This window comes from Amphibalanus amphitrite, unplaced genomic scaffold, assembly GCF_019059575.1.
Source record: "Amphibalanus amphitrite isolate SeventyFive unplaced genomic scaffold, NRLGWU_Aamphi_draft 000565F_arrow, whole genome shotgun sequence".
NCBI classification, from domain to species: domain Eukaryota; kingdom Metazoa; phylum Arthropoda; class Thecostraca; order Balanomorpha; family Balanidae; genus Amphibalanus; species Amphibalanus amphitrite.
The window spans coordinates 353,513-374,462 of record NW_024882059.1 but is presented as its reverse complement, the minus strand read 5'-3'; the positions used below and the strand labels follow the sequence as shown (position 1 = coordinate 374,462).

The 20,950-nt window shown below is 50.3% G+C and overlaps 1 protein-coding gene across 1 annotated transcript in view; it reads right to left on the bottom strand.

The window, feature by feature from the left end:
* The window catches only part of LOC122393951 (kelch-like protein 17), a 42,012-nt gene that overhangs the window by 9,000 nt on the left and 12,062 nt on the right, over window positions 1-20,950 (bottom strand). Inside the window, exons 4-10 of the mRNA XM_043390450.1 lie at window positions 18,996-19,117; window positions 6,607-6,721; window positions 6,132-6,238; window positions 4,262-4,378; window positions 2,939-3,152; window positions 1,434-1,718; window positions 192-308 (exon numbers count right to left, since the gene is read on the bottom strand). Of these exons, the coding sequence (XP_043246385.1) occupies window positions 192-308; window positions 1,434-1,718; window positions 2,939-3,152; window positions 4,262-4,378; window positions 6,132-6,238; window positions 6,607-6,721; window positions 18,996-19,117 (1,077 nt within the window). The remainder of the gene's footprint in view (window positions 1-191; window positions 309-1,433; window positions 1,719-2,938; window positions 3,153-4,261; window positions 4,379-6,131; window positions 6,239-6,606; window positions 6,722-18,995; window positions 19,118-20,950) is intronic.

The following is a 20,950-nucleotide window of genomic DNA, read 5'->3' as shown; positions in this document are numbered from 1 at the left end:
GTGAACGGGAGGAAAAGACAAAAATTATGTCCTTAAACGTTGGATTGATTTTAAAATCTTTGCAAATTGCAAAAAAAAAAAAAACTACAAAAAAGAACGATTTGAAGTAACACATTGCGAATAATGGTGCATCATAAATATACTCAGCGCTTCAATGTACAATTGGGGTGTCACGCGGGCTCGGTACTGACCCAGGACGGCGAGTCGGCAGTAGCGTCTGCGTGAGGTCATCTGGGGCAGAGAGGACCAGGTGCCGGCCAGGGGGTCGAACCGCTCTACGCTGCTCAGACACGAGGCGCCGTCGTACCCTGTAATGGACCACATGGTCAGACGGGTTAGGGTCTAGGGATTTACTTGGGAGGCGCGCCCTCTGACACCGTGGCAGCCCTCATATGGTTATACGGGTCGCTAGCGACACATGGGGTCGCGCAATGCATGTCTGTGACTATGAGATGTTTCTTCTGTACTTTGAGGTGATTCAGTGTGTTATACATGTATCTGCTTATTGCCTACCGACGTCATTATATGCATTCCGCTGCATTATTTGGCTTGACATTTGATAAAGAGAATCCCCTGAGCCCTTCCAAATAAGGAACATGGAGGACCGACTAAACCGGTGATATCACATGTGTAGTAGTCATGAACCGAATCCGTTTCTAATTAAATTGTCCTAATGTCCAATGTCCAAAGACCAGCTAGGTTTTCTGATGGCTAAGGCCTACTAGCACCGCGCCACAGTGCCACTGCCGACCAATCTGGCCGGATTACGGGAGTCCGAGTAGCGACACTAAACTGTAGTGTGCAGTGTCCATTGTCTCCCCTCCCGTCCGGTGCGCTATAAAGTTGGGCTATTCATCGTGAAGATGAGGCTGCCAGGGCTTTAATGGCTCTACGTTTATGAGAGACATCACCATTAGGCATCCAGCCAGAAAAAAGTGGTGACAATTCAATTCACTGCGCCCAGAGCCATTAAGCTGGACCACCCCCACAGAGTGATTTCAGTTTTCAACCATGTTTGGCTTCAATTCACGCTACGCTATTCCATTTCGATATTAAACTAGCCTAGTGTTGGGATTAGAGCTTGCTCGTAAATATTTGGTGTTCCGATTTCACATTTAAGCATACGAACTTTGGCATAAAACGACGGATGGATTGCAAAGTCATCCTTTTGTGACAACAAATCTGGGACACAAAATGTCTCAGCGGTCCGGCACAAAGGAAGAAATCGTCGGAATTTGGAAAGACAATGTAATAAATGGAATAACATTGAATGTCATCGATACATGTAAAAACACAACCTGTGAGTGTTGTACCTTTTCTCTTATTTAATTCAACACCGCACCATTTTTCGACCAAAGCAACACCCTTGCAACAGCCATCACCCTGCTCTCTGCCGCTCACCACCCCCGGGCCCCACGCCGCTCCGCTCTTACCTCCGCAGCAGTAGATGAGTCCGTTGAGGCCCGCCGCGCCGAAGCAGCTGCGTTTGGCGCCCATCGGCGTCACGTAGCTCCAGGTGTTGGAGAGCGGGTTGTAGCTCTCGGCCGTGTTGAGGTCGCCGCTGCCGTCGTAGCCGCCGATGACGTACAGGAGGCGGCCGTCGCTGGCCACGCCGGCCCGCGAGCGGCGCGTGTTCATACTGGCCACCGAGAGCCACCGCTCCAGGCGCGGGTTGTACACCTCGCACTCGGAGTGGACCGCGAACAGACTGCCGCCGCCTGCCGAGACGAAGGGACAAAGTCAGCCATAACTGACTTATTAAATTGTAATAAACATATATCTTTACAAAAATATAGCTGTGCCTTGGCTCTGATTTCTCCTAGAAGATAGGAACAAAACTAGTGGATCACAATAACTAGATCACAAACATTCAATTGGATAAATTCATAAATCTTTTTATGGTTGACATGAGTCGATACTTTTCCAAAAGCTAGTTGCTTTCTCCGTCCGTCTACCGAGCTACCTACGCGGTAGCTCGTTTATTTCGTCAGCATTTTGCTATTGCTGCTCCATAGCAAACAATGGGTGCCACCGACTAATACCAGGAAAACCAGTCACCGTGCTGGGTCAAAAAAAGTCCGACGAAAAAAGTGTTTATCCCGTGTGGTCTGAATGCTGGCAGCTGAGTGGAATTAATCTGTCTGCCGCGGGTCAGAGAGAGACAGAGACAGAGTCGGTGGAATGCAGACTGGGCATCAGGGTTCAGTGGTCGTTTATACGGTCGGTGATGGTAAATATCAAATAGGGAATACATTGCGCCATAATAATTGTTTTGGATGGGATGATTTGCGAAGAATAGGTTTTTATCCAGCAAGACAATGTGGTGTTTGGTGGGAAACATTAATCGCACTTAAGACCGCGACTTGAGTAGGTAGATAGTCGATTTGGCACATATTGTTTGCTGACCAAGTAATCAACAAGCAGCTCACATTCTTATGCCCGTAGAAATTGTGAAAAAGAAATAGCATTTCCAACATCTCATTTCATTTTAGCACGACCGTTTTTCCTCAGCTGATGCTGCCGAGACTAGCTCACTGATCTTCCCGTTCATAGATGGCGCTAGCGGTAAACGCCTGGAAGTATACTGTGTCGCACGGCTGAGACTGCTGCAGCGTTCGCGTCTTTGGACACGTCATCGTAAAACGTCCGATACACAAGCTAAACCGAGTAACTGTACAATATTCTCTAGCATATTTTATATGGAAGAGATCCCTTCATGTATGTGCTTTCACCGAATATTCATAGGACAGAATATACTTTTTCACACTGCCACGATAAAAAATGCCACATCTCTTCAGCTACTCAATCACTATCTCTCCTCTCCTCCATCCTTCCTCCCTCTCCAATTTCTTCTCTCCCTCTCCCTCCTCACTCCACCTCTCCATTTCCATCTCCCTCCCTCTCCCTTTCTCTCTCCTCTCTTCCTTCCCGAACTAACCGACAGCGAAGAGGTAGGGCGCGGCGGCGTCCGGTCGTCTGTCCGTGGTCCGTGAGGACACCATGGAGGCCCTCTGTTCTGGCAGCAGGTGGTACTTCAGGGCCTCCAGCAGCAGCTCGCGACACGCGGCGTCCTCTCGCAGCAGTGGCTCCTGGTCCACAGTACCGACTAGGAAGTCGCGCGAGAGCAGGGGCAGCTTCACGTGCGACATCAGCTGCGACATGTCCAGACGGAGGGAGATTTAGCGGGGAGGCTAGGTAATTAGAGGTTTTGGAGGTTTTGGTGATGTTAGTTAAATTACCGGGAGTGTGTTTGAATAAAACGATCTCGGTAAGTCACGCATATGGCGAAATTAAAATGGAGCATTCTTAGATTGCATTACAACAGCAACAGCACCCAATGTGCGCACAGCGCAAAGCATATTTAAACAGCCATAGCCTAAAGTCGAATGCCGTTGCATTGGACAATGGACATAGAACTTGGGAAGCGTGGCAAAAAAACCATCGCCAATCAATGATGCTGATTGATTGCGTTACTGGAGCGGACAATCAATCATCAGCGCAGGAATAATACATTGACATGCCCTGGCGATATGCCATTACTCACAAACGCTCACCAACCGTGAATGCTATCAATTTGTGCATATTTGTCATTGCGGAAAATACCGGGAAATGCTACTACCTTCTAAAAGCATCGAGCAGGCGTCACCATGGTTATTGATTTCGCGTCAGGACCTCTCAGCATGCAACGACCTAATCACTTATGTACAAAAATGGGTAGGAGCAGGCTCTGAGTGTTATGGGCCATAACATTCTATACCCCGCAGTTAAAAATGATAGCCGATCGGATACGAGTGGCCCCGGTCCCAGTCCCCTGGTGCCGAGTTCTGAGGACGCGGTGATAAACAGGGTGCCGGCACGCCACTGGTCGCCGCAGGAGAGTATAATATTCGTATTATTATCTGAGGGACAGTCGGAAATTCGGAATTCCTCTATCGCTGACCGTGCAGCCCCAGCGGAAATAGGCTATAAACTGATACGGGCTGATTTAGTATTGGGCGTGGCCATGTATTCAGATCAGTGTCATGAACAGCAAGGCGGCTTTTCTATCCGGAAAATATACTGAAAGATTCGCGCATCTGTCATTCCAGAAGAAAAGTAAGAACATCAAAGGGTCTGAGACTTGAGGGATTTCCAATGCTAAGCTGTTGGCCACTTCATTTAGCGACTAACCACGCTCCAACGCTAATTCATGAGTACGCTAGCGGAGGTTTTTTCACTGAAGTTCATCTCTCCCCGGCACATGCCACGTGGTTGCACTCACCTCTGCCACGTGCTGTTTCCTCTCGGCCTCGTCGTGCCGCACCCATTTGACCACGGATCGGAACACCGTCTCCTCGTCCGCCACGTTCATCTGGTTGCTGGCAATCAGCTCGTTCACCTGGGCACCAGGTGAAACGTCTCAGAAATCAGTCACAAAAAGACGTTTATTTATGAAATGCTGCGCTTGAGATTTACTAGTTTCTGAGAAACATCTCCAATCAAGCTAAGGTAAATATAACATCCAATGAAACAGCTATTGTTGTTGGCGATTATGAGACATATTTCAGCTGCCGCATCGTTATGTTTTCCAGGCTTTAGGCACAAGTCTGCATAGAAACTTGTTTCGTGTTCGGAAACTGGAAAACAGACCGTCACTCGTCATTTAACGCTTGAAGACCAGAGTCAACGTACGGGTTAGATGAAAAAGCATACAAAAACAAGCCTCTTAGAATCAATTCAGACATCTATGGAATGCCTACAGTTAGGTACAAGTTGTATAATAAGATTGTTATGGAAAAAATAATTATACCTACTGCGAAATGTACATACCAAGATATCAGAATGAAACTTTAAATTGCAATTTTGCCAAAAATGAATGACGAACTTTTCATTAAGTGATTGATTACGAGCGAGCGAGCGCAGCGAGCGAAGCGAAGTCTTTTCAATATAACGGAAAAATCTCAGTATGAGCGGCCCGGCCCGGCCCGGCCCGGCCTGTAACGCTTTTGAGAGGCTTATATCTCAGCAACCGCGGGACCGAATGGCCTGCGGTCTTTCTTGCTGGGTAGCCCCATCCCTTCTACCCCGTAATTGACTACTTTTGATACATCTCAGTGACCGCCGTGGCACGTGCCACGTGAAAAGTCAAGGGTGTTCAAGCAGTTTTGCAAAAGTAATGATTTTGAGAGGCCCATATCTCAGCAGCGGCTTGAGCGATTGTCTTGCGGTCATTTTTATAGGGTAGCTGCATCCCTTCTACCAAAGGTCGGATACTCTTCATCTATGTGAGTGACCCCCACTGCACGTGCAAAATACAACAATAAGAGGTGCCAAATTTGTTCCCATTTCAGTAACTCGGTAATTACTGGGGCGATTTCGCTGAAACTTGGCATACGGGTAGGCACCCACCAGGCAATGCATTCCCATGTGTTGCGGTTAGGATGCTACTGCACGTGCGCACGTGCAGGGGGCGTTTCCAGATCTCGAGAACGGCTGGGCCGATTGCGCTCAAATTTGGTACACGGTTGGGGACCGGTTAGTAGGGTGCCGTGCAAAAGTCATTTTGGACCCCGTTTGCACGTGCGCACGTGCAGAATGCCGCTTCCAGATCTCAGGAACGGCTGGGCCGATTGCGTTCAAATTTGGTACACCGCTAGCGACCGGTTAGAAGGGTGCTTTGCACAAGCCCGATGGAAGTACCCTCTCGCCCTTCTGCACATGCAGGGCTCACTATCTCGCTCGCTCGTTCTTCGCCCAAAAGGCGTTTTACTGGTAAGCTATATTGGTAATTCACTGTCAATTTTATTTCTCACGGGTTTATAACAAGGTCGCTGCGAACTGCGCCACCCTCGCTGTGTCCAGGCGGCTACCACGCCCAAAATAGGCTCCTTGTCTGGAGCGTGACTATCGGGCTCTGAAAAATTTAGCCCAAATCGATGCCGACAGACGAGTCTTTAGACGAGCTCGGCGGTCGTTTGTAAGTGATTAAACACGGTCCAATGCGGCTGACCTCTCAGGTTATTGAGGACACACCGCCCTACCGCGATCAATGAACGCTCTGATTCACGGCCCAAATTCGCACGCAAGCGCGCGGAAAGTTTTTAGGGCTCGTTTGACCGCTGTCAAGGGAGGAGCAGCCCCGCCCAAATTACCTGTTTGAAGGGCAGAAACAGGAACTCCTCAGTGCCGCACACTTCTTGGAAGTTCTGCAGCGCGAATTTGTGAGAGCGTATGTGAAGTTCGTCACAGGAATGGGTGTCTGAAACAATAAGATTCTTGCTAGGTGGTTTCAAGTATGTGTTAATGATAATTTTTACTTCTATCTACCTTAATTTAATTTATTTCTGTCAACTATTGATGTCAACCACAAAATGTTTTGTGATTGTGGTAAAGAATAAGAATGACCTCAATGTCTTTAGTTAACGTCTACAATCTTACTAAATCTTACTTATCTTACTAACAATCTACAATCTTACTTGCCTTTTTTGTCAACTATTGATGCCAACGACAAAATGCTTTTTGATTGTTATCGTCTAGTGTTGCGCCTCGTAACAATAACAACAAATCCGCTCTTTGTGGTCAAGGCTACGACCAATTACCTACACGGCTCTTCTAATCACGTTTTACCTGCGAAGCTGCGTATTCCGAGGCAGTTGGAGGGGTGCAGCTGTTTGAGCAGGAAGTAGCAGCACGCCTCCCTAACACCGGTGAGCTGCAGTAGACTGGAGGCGGGCAACAGGGCCTGGAACAGCCGCCGACCGCGACAGATTCGTGTCAAAGGTCAGCAGTCAGGTCCGAGGTCCGAGGTAGGGACTCAAGTTGGAGTGCAATCAGGGAATGGAGCCTTGCAAATTCAATCAATAATGCCTACAAAGTGAAGAAAAGTGGTTCTCTCCAAGTGAACAATGCACATCATCCTTCATATAGCACAGAAAGCGTAGGTAATTGCGTCGCTAAGAGCACGAAAGCCGCAAGACAAATAGCAAAGGCGAGTGCTATTTAGAGCTCGCAATTATCCATAACCTCACATGCTTACTGACATATTCCTAAGGCACTCTAACGTATTTCAATGCCTGTTGCTAAGCAACCTGTCCAAACATTTCCGCACACAAAGTCCCAAATGACCTTCCGTCGCACACCACAACTCCTGTCTGTGGCGAGTATTCACGGCACGAAGCTCTCTCGTATACGTGAGGCCGCCGCCAAGCCTTTCAGCGGTCGTTGACCCCGACCGTGACCTTTAGCTAGGCCGGGCTGAGTCCGTCCGGACATGTTTCGCCTAGCCAGTCACGGGGACTCAGCGCGATGGAAATCGGGACTCGCGAGGTGCGGGAATCAGGCATGGAACGCAAGGTAACCGTGAATTTAAAATATCCAGTACGGTAACAAACACCAAACTAGATTTGGAGCCAGGCACAGTGCAGAGCCAGTGCGAAACAACCGCGGAACCAGCGCGATATTTAATTCCAGCCACGATAACATGGGGTGATTACCAGACCTGGAACCAGTGCGTTAGCCAGACACGGAATCAGATATGAAGCTATTGCGGTAACCACACGCGGAAGTCACTCCCCGGCTGGCAAGACATGCGAGCGAGCTGCCACTGGCCATGGTGGTCGACCATGTTCGCTAGTCACGTAAAGGTCACTGGCAAAACTCAGCAGAGCGAGGGCTCAGGACTCATCCCACCGTGGCGAGATAATTGGAGACTAATCCCGCTGGTCCAGATCTGCTGATTCGCCATATGAGAAGAGAATTACGGGAGAGGATAAACCATGATTGGATTACTGTGTTTAGTTGGTTTGGTTAGAAAAGGTGCAGCAGTGTAAAAGATACTTTTTAAGTTCAAATACTAATGACAAGAAAACAACAAAATTTAGGCGCATTTTTATCGATACGTAGATGGCAGGCACCAAAATGAGCTACCATTCAAAACAAATCTAAATCGCATCAGGACGTCAACAATCAGGGCAGTATGCTGCCACGCTGTTCCAGCTCACACAAACAGATCCATTTTGATCCGGCCGTCGATTTTACTCCATCAACCCGCCCACAACAAACCGCTCTTAAAATATCTCCGCCCCGCCAGCCGACAAACAGCCAGGAGGCGACACAGAGACTGACAGACAGAGACGGCAAAAACCGACACAGTCGGCGACTCATTGCATCAGCGGACTCTGTCTGCCGGCAAAGGCTAAGTAGTTTCTTGTGTGCCATTAGCGGCGCGTTAGTCGCGCCAGTACTGCCGCAAAACAGCGTCCGGCGTCCATCGTGGCTACCGCGGCGAACTCGGCGGCCCCGTACGTCATATTCCTGTGCTGAGATCGATTGGAGCCGGGCTGCCGGCCGATCGCGGCTCGTCGCAGCTCTGTGGTCGGTTTGGGCTGGCTGGGTCGACCGGGCGCCCCCGGCTGGGTAGCGGGGCCGGCGCGGCGGGGGCGGCGGGGCTGGGACGTCCCAGGTGCCCGCACGCCGTCCGGCAGCTGCAGTTGGCAGCCAGGTATGGAGATGCTCACAAAGACGACCCTGGCAGTGTGACGAAGAAAACCTGGCGCGGCACCAGAGCCGTCTGACGCAGGCCGGCGGGGCACTGGAAATATCGGGGAGACGCAGTGCCGCGGACACAGGCACTGCGCAGGACACGGGCGGACCCCACACCGGGGCGGCCGGATGTTTGTCTGACTCGCTGAGGCTGGCCAACACTGTATGGATGCACACGAAAAGAAAACAATCCTCGCTGTTGTCTGATTTTTCTTGGAAGATAAATTTTATTATTTGAACATGTCATCATTACTTTTACCTGTACATGTTACCTATGTTTCGCTCATTTTATGAATAAAAATAGTGTTGTGTCTTAGGTAAAAGGTGCTAATCATCTAAATATGCAAGGCAGAGTTTCATTAGTAATCAGAGCTAATGAGATGAAAAATACTTGCAATACCAAAACGGAACAAATTTCTCACGCACCTCCACCCTATTACCAGTGAGGCGTCATGTGTGGTCTGTTCTTTTCTGCCATCGCTGACCGATGACGCCCGTTGCCATGGTGATCCATCACTGAGGACGGGTCGGGCGCGCGGCATATCGTGTCCACTGGCCGATGAGCACACATACATATAGGGCCGGCCGATCGGAACATGGAGCAGGGACTGAGGCGCCCAGGCGGTGATGTAGATGTGATTGGACATAGGGAATTATGGGAAAGATACATCTGCTATCTTTACAAAACCCATCGTGTACACCGTGTGACCATGACTAACGTAAAGCTCTATAAATAAAAAGGCCCTTTAAATGAACCACTTGATCCTTCCTTGAACCTTGTAGACGCATGGGAGTAATTATCTAACGTAAAATACTCTGGACGTAAGGTTACAGGTCAACGCCCTCTGCTACACAAAGTGTGCCGCCCTAGCAACGCAGCACCGCTGTGTCGCCACACAGACTGCACGAACCGACCGTCTAGCTGACTGATGACCTGAGGTGACGGGTCGCCGGCACGAAACACATTCAGCGACTGAAAAGGGCAGGAGGGAGGAGAGGTTACGTCTGTAGACAGTGCGTGCGGTAGTCTTTTCAGTCATCGTCGCCGTCATTTTTATCGACGTTCGTAACAATCGGCATCGTCGTCATCACGAGTGCCTGAGTGTCTGCATGCAGCCGCCACTGTCACCGGCTCTAGCACGCGACACTGGAGTCACAGCTGTCAGCGATTGCTTAGCAACAGGCATCACCGCCGCGACGCCGCATTAATGTGGTCACAGCTGCCTTCTGTGACATTGACATGGTACCATTGTAACATATCTGGTATTGGATGATGATGTAAATAATAAACCAAATTATTACAAATGCATTCAAATATATTCAAAATTACTACATCATCATCCAACCTGCCATGGATACTCAATATCTGGTATTTGCTTTTCGACTAAATACCACAATGTCATGGAAGACGTCATTTGTGGTTGAACTTTTGTCCGGGGCAAGGAATGAAATATAAAACAATGCTTGAAAATATTTTTGAACATTATAGGCGTGGAAAAGAAGCATAAGAACAGAAAGGCAACGAATGTCGAAGGTTACTTTTGAATGCGCAAACAATCAACGGTTTGCGATATTGAATGGTTCACCATGTTTCTGCTGATATAATTTACATGTCAGCTTTACCGAAATCGTTTTCGCCTTCCCTGCAGCATGGCCGTAACACGACCGTATAGCCTCAGGGCATTGTTGAGTTGTCGAGAGGCGATCGATGGTAATTTATCGTCCAGATAACCTACAGTAGCCGTGCCGGTGGCCGCCTGTGTCTCTTTTCCCGGTTATCGTCGGTTTCCATGGAAAACCACGGGTCATTGCTCGCCAGACATGGTGCCATTGAACTGGGCGGAACCACAGACATTTAGTGATTCATGCCAGACATATGCTGTCGCCAGCCAGACGTCTAGACGACCCCAGTTCCAGGGCTGCAAACAACAGTGGGTGATGATGAGGCTATCAAAATTCAGTCGAAACAGGGGCTACGACTTCTAACGATTTCTAAGGAACTGACCACCGAGCGGTGAGCTTTCACGGAAGAGAAAATCGCTTCCAAGAGGCAGTCACAAACAATCAGATCATCACTACATAGGGCTTCAACAACTTTAGCTCCTGCCGAAACCTTCTAAGACTTCACACACACGTGGGTCACCCCAACATGGTTGGATCATATTCTCGACGAAACCTTACCCGTTCAACGCCTGAGTGAAAATCTGCCACTCGCTTGAGCCTTCGTGACGAGACTCATGAATCCCGGCATAAAACGCGACTACGCGGAGGCGAGTTTAGCATTTCAGCAAGACAAACTGACAAAGCCATATTTTCTCAAAGTTTTCCGGCTGGGAAATCACCCAGTCCCGCTCGTCTGGGACGGCACTTGTTGCCGAATGCAGTGAGGCTCGCCAGTGCCCGTCGTCCTTGGCCGTATTTCAAACCGGCGTCAAAGGCGAATCGATACAGGCCTGCCGCTGACGGAAAGGCGGGTTTGGTGACTTGGGACAGACGCGGTTTGAACATACGGTGGCCGCGGAGTGAGGTCGAGAGGGCGCGATCGTCTTCAACTTCTCAAAGCTCACGACGGCTAAGCCGTGCCGGTCACGTTCTATTCACAATGGCATGAGCTGTCGTTTATTATTGAAAATCATCAACTACCCACACAGTCATTCACACAATTTCTTCTGTTATATTATTGAGCAGTTGAAGCTGCAACTCGAATCTCACTTAAGTTGATGGAAAATGCATTACCTAGATGATTCTGTTATCCGATGCTAATGTCATGCAGCACCAACGTCCCACAATAGTGTCATAATCAAACCAGAGTAACATTTGCACCAGCGTGGCAACACCATTTCATCTCGACATTTGAAAGACCACTGCTAGCCGAAGAGTATGCAAACTCCTGGGATTTACACAGCATGCTGTGAATATGATTTACAAAGTCCGTTCCAGTTATTGTACAGATACCTATGCGCCTAAATCCTTCACAGGTGGGTCAATCTTTTTTTGCAGTGATTTTTTTATAAGTCCACTCACTCGTTGTTTAGCAAAGTGTGCTTTTATTACGTAAGTGGTCCCTCTATCGAAGGCACGGGCTTTCCGTCAACGATCTCGCAAACAGCTCATTCAACAACAGCTCCGAAGTCAACGTCCCCAGATCTGAGGCCAGTTTTACCAAAAAATACCAGCCGGCCGCCGAAATAAAATATCCAGCCGAAAAAATAGACGCCGCACAGCCACGAGTTTCACCAACAAAAAATTCCAGCCGACTTCGGACGGAAATTATTTGTCGCCGCTAGTCAGCTGATATTCTGTTACGATATCAAATTACGATATGTCAAGGAGGTTTATAAATCATTTAAAGCATGTTTTCAATCAAATTGAAGCCTAGTTTCTAATGCAAATGCTATATACATTTCGAAATATTATTATCGTAAATTATTACATTATTTTCAAGAGTAATAACAACAAAGTAGAACATTATCAACTTTCCTATCTATATTAGAATTCTGGTGCCCAGCAAAAGCCGATACAATACAAAACTACCAAATTGTAAACGTAGGTACGTCATTCATAAAGGTGACGTAAGGAAGCTTGCATTTAAGGCAAATTTAAGATGGATCTTTTTTCCTGTCAGCCTATTATATTAATTTTTACAATACCTTCAACTTGCTATGTACCTTTTTGTCTGTTTTTAGTCGCACCTTGTAGAAAATCATCGTGTAGACCGAGAACGCAATGTGTGGACCTCCAGCTATGAGGTGGGGACAAGATGGGACCCACTCCAGTGACAGCGAAACACCTTCAATTAAGGGGGCACTGCCGACTTTTGGTCCCATTCTTTCCATGCAACGCCCATAGGGCTAATGTTAAAATGTCAAAATCAAAGGGGGCACGGTGCCCCGGTGCCCTACCCGTTCCGCCGCCTATGAGTCCCGCTCCCGAAAGATCCGGGAGCCGCACCTCTTTCCTAGCTTTCAAAAGAGCGGCAAACAAGCGGCCAACATTGCTCCCAGAGGCGCCACCTGAAGCTGGACGGACGACGGACAGTTTCGCTGCCGAGCGATTGAACTGCGGTGCTACGAGGCGGCTTCGCGTGCACTGCATTAGCACCTTCTAGCGGGAGTAAGAGGGCTAACGAACTCGCCAAGGCCTATATAAAGCATTGTGCCAAGGCGAGTGTCTTACCTTAGGAAAATACCTAGCCAGATTAACTGCACCGCGGTCATCGCAGGGCTGAGGGTGGTCGCTCGCTCTGCTTCGGCGAGGTGGGGGTCAGACTGCCCGGTTAGGTGGTTTTAGCCGATATGCAGGCCCCGTTTGCCGGGCCCGGTCGAGAAGAAGGAACGTCACACAGCAGAGAATATTCGCTCCGGGCCCGCTACACTGGTCCGGCTCGTAAGTCGTAACAAATTAACAGTACCTGCGCTAGCGTCGTCGACCGTCGTTCGACTGCGCCCAGTACCGCTCAGTGGAGAGTCCTGCCGAACTCCTCCGCGTGTGCCGAGATCATTCGTTGCGCGCGGACACAATCGTCCGACGGAGACCGCTCTGCATTATGATCGAGTGGTGACCACCTTGGTCGCCGGCTTTCACACCCAGCCGAGCCGTCTGGCTACGCCCCAAATGATCGTCTAAGCTTTTCGATTGGTTTGTAACTCGGGTCTAATATCGAAATGTTTGGGAGTTAGGACATGTTAAATCCGTGCTCATGAACAAATATACATTATGCAACTAAAACGCTTTACTTACTTTAGCTTTTCTAGGCTGATGAGTTGATGACAAGGCATAAACCTATTCATTGCAATATTTCTAAAATGTAAATAAATCATGAGCAATGAGCATAAAAAACAACAGCGATCCACCTAGAAGCTAGTGTGGAAATCCACTGACGTAGGTCGCCTCGTACTGGCGCAGCTCGTAGCTCGTCCAGCAGTGCCGGCGTCTCCCGCACCCGGCCGCCCGCCTTGCCCGCCTGCACCATCAGCCGCTGGAAATGGCTGCGCTGCCGCTCCAACATTAGCTTGACCGCCTGGCCGGCCCAGCTGATGCACGCCGTCCGACACACGCAGTGTACGTCTTCAACAGCGCCGGGATGTCGTACGACGAGAACGCGTCCACGGCGTCCACGTCAATACCGCGCGCCATAGCCTCGAGCACACCAGCGCGGCCATCTCAGCTAGCGCGCGCCGCCGCAGGCCCGCCGGCACTACCCCACAGAACTCAGTCACGCGCGCGCCCAGCACCGACAGCGGTAGCTCCAGCTGGTGCGCCGCCTCGTTCCAGTTGACCAACACGAGCGAGCGTCGCCAGTCGGGCTGTCGGAGCAAATGGTGCATCAGCAGCGGCTTCAGCGGCTGCGGCGCCACCACGTTGAACGACTCGCTCAGCTCGGCCGGCGTGGTAAACCTGCCGACGAACTGACCGGGCAGTGCGACGGCGGCGGCCGCCAGCAGTCGCGGCTGGAACAGCGACATTCGCTCCAGCTTCTCCGGCCTCCGGGTTCTGTGACAGGGTGGCCAAGAACGGCAGCTTCTGCAGCGGCAGGTGAGGCGCGCAGACGGCGGCGGCCGTCAGCCGGCCGGCGATGCAGGGCGGCGGGCCGTGGCCGCCGCCACCCGCTCCACCGCTTTCAGCCAGCCCGTCTCGGCCATCTCGATCACCCGGTCGGCTTCCACCAGGTAGCGCAGGTGCGCTAGCGAGAAGCCCTCGGCGCTGGTTATGTGATCCATCAGCCAGCCGGGAGTGCTCACCACGATCAGCCAGGGAGACCGGGCCGCGCGGCCCCACCGCCACCAGTTGGCGCCCCCTCGTGCCACTGTGTCTCCACCAAGCAGCCGGACGCAGAGCGGCGTGTCGGCGTCGCACTGGCGGAACACGGCGGGCACCTGAGCGGGCAGCGCCTGTGTGGGTAGCACAGTTAGCGCGCGCACCCGGCGGCCGGCGCCGCGCCTGCACCAGCGGCAGCACAAACGCCAGCGTCGTACCGCGGCCGGCCGGCGCCGAGATGCAGAGGTCGGCCGGTGGCAGCGGCGACTCTGCGGCCGCCAGCAGCTCGGGCAGCACGGTCACATGCACCAGGAACACCTGTTCGATGCCCTCGGCGGCCATCCGGGCGCGCATCTCGGCCTCGGGGCAGAGCGCCGGCAGATTGGCCGGCGCCGGCCGCCGGTCGCCAATCGGCTGCGGGTGCGCCAGCCAGTCGGGCAGCGCACGCGGTGCACGGCCTGTCGGCTCGAGCGCTCCACCTCGTCCAGCACGGTGAAATCGTCAGCGGCGGCGTCTCCGTCCGACTCGGAGGTGTCCTCGCTGTCGTTATTGGCGACGGCGGCTGCCGCTGTGCGCTCAGTCAGGTCGGCCATCACAGCAACACTCGCCGATGATTAGCGTCATCGAAACCGTCGGACGACGGTGGATTCACCACCGTTTTTGCAGCAGAGACTGGAAAAACCTCAGCAATAAACAAGGAAAAACCTCACAACATGCCACAGCCTGCAATTGTGCATATTGTCATTATATTTCTCACATGACATGACAGAAAATATTTGTTGCTTTATTCTAGGAACTGGCATGAAAAACATAAGCTAAATCAAGCTAAGTGAATTATTATTGTATTTCAACATGAGACTGGGAAAAAAAATCCTTGTCACTGTCAGCATGAGCAGTGTAACGGACGGGCTGCGTGAACATTTCGGCGCATGATCTGAAAACTCTGTGTGCAGAAATTTCAGCGCTGAGGTGAACAAATAACATTTTGGCCGCAATTTGCCTGGTGCCTCCACAATTTTCCAAAACTAGGTAACTCACAATACTTACAGCCAGTTTTAACATGATCCCTGCATGACTCAAGCATGCAAGATACACATGCATTCAATATCAGCACAGTGCACACACAACAGTTATGGATTCATTTACATTTTACAACATTACTATTATTTTCTTTTCCTTCAATATTGGCAGCATGACTTGCTGAGTTCAGTGGCACAAGCCACAATCTTATGACCAAGTTTGTTCGGGTTCGCAACCATGCAAACTTTGCACGTTTTGCTTCAAAAACAAGCCTTTATACATTTCTTTCATGCTATTCAATTTCTTTTTAAAAATTTATTGTCATTTATCTTGAAAATCTTGCCATTTCAGTCTTAGCAATGCAGTGGCGCGGGAACTTCTTCCAGACTGGGGGGGCTGAACCATAATAGAAATCAACCTAGGGTACCCCCAAATCTAGTTTTCTCACCGGTTTTAGGCCACTTATTTTTCAGACCTTGGCCTTTTTCAACAACAACAAAAAAAAACGAAAATATTTTCAAAAAGTGAGGTATTCCGTCTCAGCTGAGTGAAGAAACTACCGTTTTGGCAGCCTGGAGTAAAGGTTTTAATCTGCCAAATGAGTTGCCGAGCCAGTGAAATAGGTGGATTTTTCACTTACATGCTTTCTTCCTTTGTGACCCACAACCCCTAATTTGGGGAGGACAAGCTGCCCAACTTTTTTTTTTTTTATAAATTTAGCTCGAATGTTTGAATGGACGGATTGACAGAGCCGAAGCCCACGCTAAGCAGAGCTTGTTGCGTAGACCCCGACCCCTACCGTCCGATCGCGCAATTCCGGGTAACGGGAGAATTTAGATGCCAAAGTTTAACGTGCCCTTCAAAGCCGGACACGGCCTGTCCCACTCAACTGACTTCAACTGGCTGCGGCTGCTCCCACCAACCGCAGACCATCCCCGTCAGGAGTCTCAAATATCGAGCGCCGGAGCGTCTCGAACCCGGGCTCTCACTACCGGGAGTCCAATGCTCTACCAACTGAGCTACGGGACAGGCAACGGTTCCTGGCCTCATGAAACGTTGTGGGGCACCGCCCCCACGGCCGCAGAGTTGTGGGGGTAAGCTTCCCCCACTGCCCCCTCCCCCGGTTCCCACGCCTATGTATGAATCTATGAAATTATGTTGGTAGATTTCCGATTTCGATTCTTCCAGCTGGGGGGGCTCAAATACATTACGAGCCCCCCCAGCCAAAAAGCTGGGGGGGGGCTCAGCCCCCCCTAGCCCCCCCGGTTCCCGCGCCACTGTAGCAATGTCAATGCACCTTCCCTATTCCGCACAGCTCAAGTAAGTTCCACCCAAAAGTAGTAGTGGTATCAGTAGCTGGCGCATTGCCATGTAAAATATAGCTGAATATGTGAAAACAGTGACATATTTATTTAAAATCTTGAGTCCAATGAGCCTACCCTCTCTGCCTCTCCTTCCAGCATTTCTTCAAGCACCTTCAATTTTCGAAAATGACCTTCCATCATTATTTTCCACTTCCGTGCGAGCAATGAACTTGTAAGCTGACCACTAGTTAATGCGCTATCATCTTGCTGTTTGGTGCTTGTAGCAAAAAGATAATATAAACAAAAAAACTAACACCACAACACCAAACACCAGTCTTGTTGGTTCCTTTTGGTCCTGCCTGGTGACAAAGGCTCTTTCTTTACGCAATATCATCAGTATTCCTCTTCTAATCTTGAAGCCCAGATGCTTTACAAATTGGCCATGAATGATACTAAACTATTATATCAACTGAGAAGCGCAAATCACGATAATTAGTAACAAATGAGGCCAATTGTTCCAACACGACATCAAAAAAATAGACGGGGTCCCCCGTCTATTTTTTGGGCTGTTTTTCTACAAATAATGGCGCAAAATAACACTCCATTAATGCCGCATTTGCCGTTGGTGAAACTCATTGGCTATTTTTCTGGCTGATATTTTTTCACGCCGGCGGATATTTTTTCGCCTGGTTGGTGAAACTCGTCGGCTGGTTTTTGACAGAAAAATTGCGCCGGGCTGCTATTTTTCTGTTGGTAAAACTGGCCTCTGATCTGAATTCCGCCCGCCGAACGGTGATCTCTCCGCCTTTGTGAATCGCCGATCGGCCCACCGTATTCAGCCAGCAGCCGACTGGGAGAGTTAACAGCTTGATCCGGGATCTTCCACCACTATCCGGGATTTCTGGGCGCTCTGATCGGGTCTCGCGGCAGGGTATCGAACTGGCAGCGACCCGCACTCTCCCCTCCCCTCCTACACCCCTCCCTCTCGCCCCGGGCTGCAGAGTGACCCCGCACCCGCCTGAGCACTTGAGCCGCACACTTAGCCTGAGAGCACGGCGGCGATTCAGAGGGCGGTGACCAGCCCGGTGATGGACAGACTGGGTGGGGTCCGAGACTCCCTCGGACCCCACCGCTCCGTGAACAAATACGGTAGGGTGGTGGACTAGGATGAGAGGCTACCGGCAGAGATTACGGCAGCACACAGTGGACGGTTCTGCGATAATTACTGGGCAAAGCCTAAGCGCTATGATGCGCGGAATGACACGCGTTTGCGTATACCGTGACGCTAGTCGATCTGTGATGGGACTATATCCTGTTCTGCGGCGGGGCTTTACCCAGTTCTGCGGTGGAACAATCCCCTGTTCCGCGACATCTCGGCCGCAGCTGATCGAGTGCCCTGGGACGTGGTCTCCGCAGGATTGAGTTAGCGGACAGAGTGGAGTCGGGTGGAAACTGATGGCACGCCAGCGCCGAGCCTGGTGGGAGTAATATTGGTTTCCGGATACCTCGGTTAGATGGAGATATATGACCTTCATGCAGCTGGTGTATCAAGTAGAAGTATAGTCTGACAAACCCGAACTGGGAGGGGCTGCGAACTTAACCAACTTAAAAGTATTATCGCGACGAAACTGTTGAAGGTTCATGTGAACAAAGGAATGAAACACTGAATCTTTATGCAGTTTGGTGGTGGCGATGCAGTAGCTGAACACGAGTTCGGGAGTTTAAGACGCCAGAATGGCGTGATGTAAACATACAAATCGGATCATGATAGGATGATCCTAATTATATGTGACGTTGGCCCGATGCAGTTGTGGCATTGTTGCAAAACCGTTTGTTGGCTATTTTCTGAGGACGTTAATGGCAAAATATCATTCCATTAGCAGCGTTCCCAGGTATCTTCCGAGAATCGGCCCATCATTCTGGACATGATCGACGTGTGACCTTCCGACCTCTGACGAGCCACGGTCCGAGCACCTCTTTCCGGCACGGATATAAGCTAATCATTGTCGTGTATCCGGGATGATTACCGTATATCCCCACCACATCCCAACCCGCGGTCAGAAATGCCCCGTAATACCACCAGAGTCATCAGAGGGTCAGTCAGCAGAGGTAGGTCAGCGACCTCCCCATCACTGCCGGGGGCCGCGCGGTCAGCGTTGGAAGTTCGATCGGTGGGAGATTTGTGGATCTTCCGAGACGCGAGAACTTGGACAGGTTTCTGCTGACGTCAGGCCGGCGTAGCCAACACGTGGGTAAGCCAATAGCTGACCGTAGTATAAAAAAAAACTACTAGTCGCTGCGAGAAAAAGATGGCGGTTTGGTGGGAATGAATATGTCTTTCAGGGGCTCGGTCAAGAGAATCAGTGGCCTGAAACTGCCGTCCCATTTCCTCACCTGAACATTGTCCTCGCATATTTGCAGTTCTCCAGTGTAGGCGAAGTCTACCAGCAGCTGAATGGCATGAGCGTCGATGTCGTGAAGGGTGATCTGACACTGGCGCTTCTCCGCCAGGTCATCTGAAAAGGTCAGGTTAGGTCACGTTAGCTGGAGGAGGACGCCTTAGTCAACACAGAGCATGGCGCAGTCTAGGTAACATTTGTGACATGATTTCGCGTAGTAAAAATAAATAGTTATAAATGCCTAGGTATAGGTAATTATTTCACTACTCAAGCACGTAGCATTTGCACTTTTGTGCTATAGTAACTGTAAATATGTGTATGACCATTGCTTTCTACGGATTGTTACAACAGTTAGCAAGAGATGCAGATAACTTCATATCATAGACGTCCTTCTCATCCTCCTCCTGTGCCTTCCGTGTTCGTTGATATCCCGGCTGAGCTCGTACATCATTGTCATTTCCGTCTTCATGGCATCTTCGATTATCTAGCGATTCATTACCTCCCGCTATCGATGGATGACGGGGCTCTCCCCTGCACCACGATATGGCGCGTCCCTACTATCAGGAGTAATTAATTCCTCAGTGTCTGGGATACAATCAAACGATATAGCCAAGGCAATCAATTTTTTGTTTTAGGACTGAGATGTGACCATTGTTACATCAGCAATTTTTCACGGAATTCTGGTAAATACCGTCAAAACAATTCAAAGTTATAAAAGATAAGTTATAAAGATAAGATATAGATATATTTAAATATAAGTTATAAAGATAGAAGTTATAAAGATAGAAGTTATAAAGATACTCGTAGAAGTTAAAGATAAGTTATAAAGATAAAGATACAAATATTTTTTATATTTGTATCGTGAATTTCATAAGGTACTCTCAATACAATTCAAAGTTAGTTATCTAGATGCTACCGCAAAGCTGTTTTCAGATTAATATTGCAATGCACTAACTTCCATCTCAAGTTTCCACCACAACAGTCCCAAACGGGAATACCTACTCCTAGGACGTGGGGCGGAGGGAGGGGACAGGGGCGGGGCCTCCCGACGTCGGTGGCACAGCTTGTAGCCAGAGGGGAACGGGGTGGGATGGGGAGGGGTGGGGTGGGCACGCGGGTCTCCGAACAAAGGCCAGTTCCGAGCGGCTCGGCCTCGCTGGCGCGCTACTGCGTTGACCGACGAGTTACGCACGCGTCTACTCGGCCATCCTACCCCAACCGGTCGCGATGGACCGAATCGAAATGTTCGTCGAGACCGACGCGACATAGCCGACGGAGCCGACGGGACGGTCGGACGGGAGCTGTTATGGGTGGTCACAGAGACTGAGCAGGAAGTCACAGACGTCAGCGGTGATGGCTAGAGTGACGGTATGCGACTGTACTGAAAGGCAACGCGGAAATGGAGAGGGTGAAGAGAGGGAGAGAGAGAGAGAGAGAGAGAGAGAGAGAGAGAGAGAGAGAGAGAGAGAGAGAGAGGGAGAGAGAGAGAGAGGGGCTTAGCGATGCGACAGAGGGACGAAGAAGGGTTAAATCGCATACGGAAGAGGAGCGGTGGGGAGCGGAGCTGACAGGGGAGTTGCGATTGCCTTCCACCGGCTGTGCGCGAGCCACAGCTGCGGCCAACGGCCCAGCAGGGTGCCGGCTGGTCGTTTGTCGTGTCGGAAGGCTGAATAGCGCTTTGTGATGGCCCATAATACACAAGGCCGCTCGGACAGCGAGTGGAGTACGGCGTACGAGTGATGGCGACACGGAGACAAATGATCTCGGCGGCGGGGTACAAACCGCGTTCTGGCTGCTGGTAGCGTACGAACGGGACCGTGTCTCCTGGTGGTAGCGTACAAACGGGACCGTGTCTCCCGGCAGCAGCGTACGAGTCATGCGTTATGTATGCTCTGCCATTTTAGTGGCTGAAGTAAAATGACGGTCCACCACGCTGGAGATCTAGGAAAT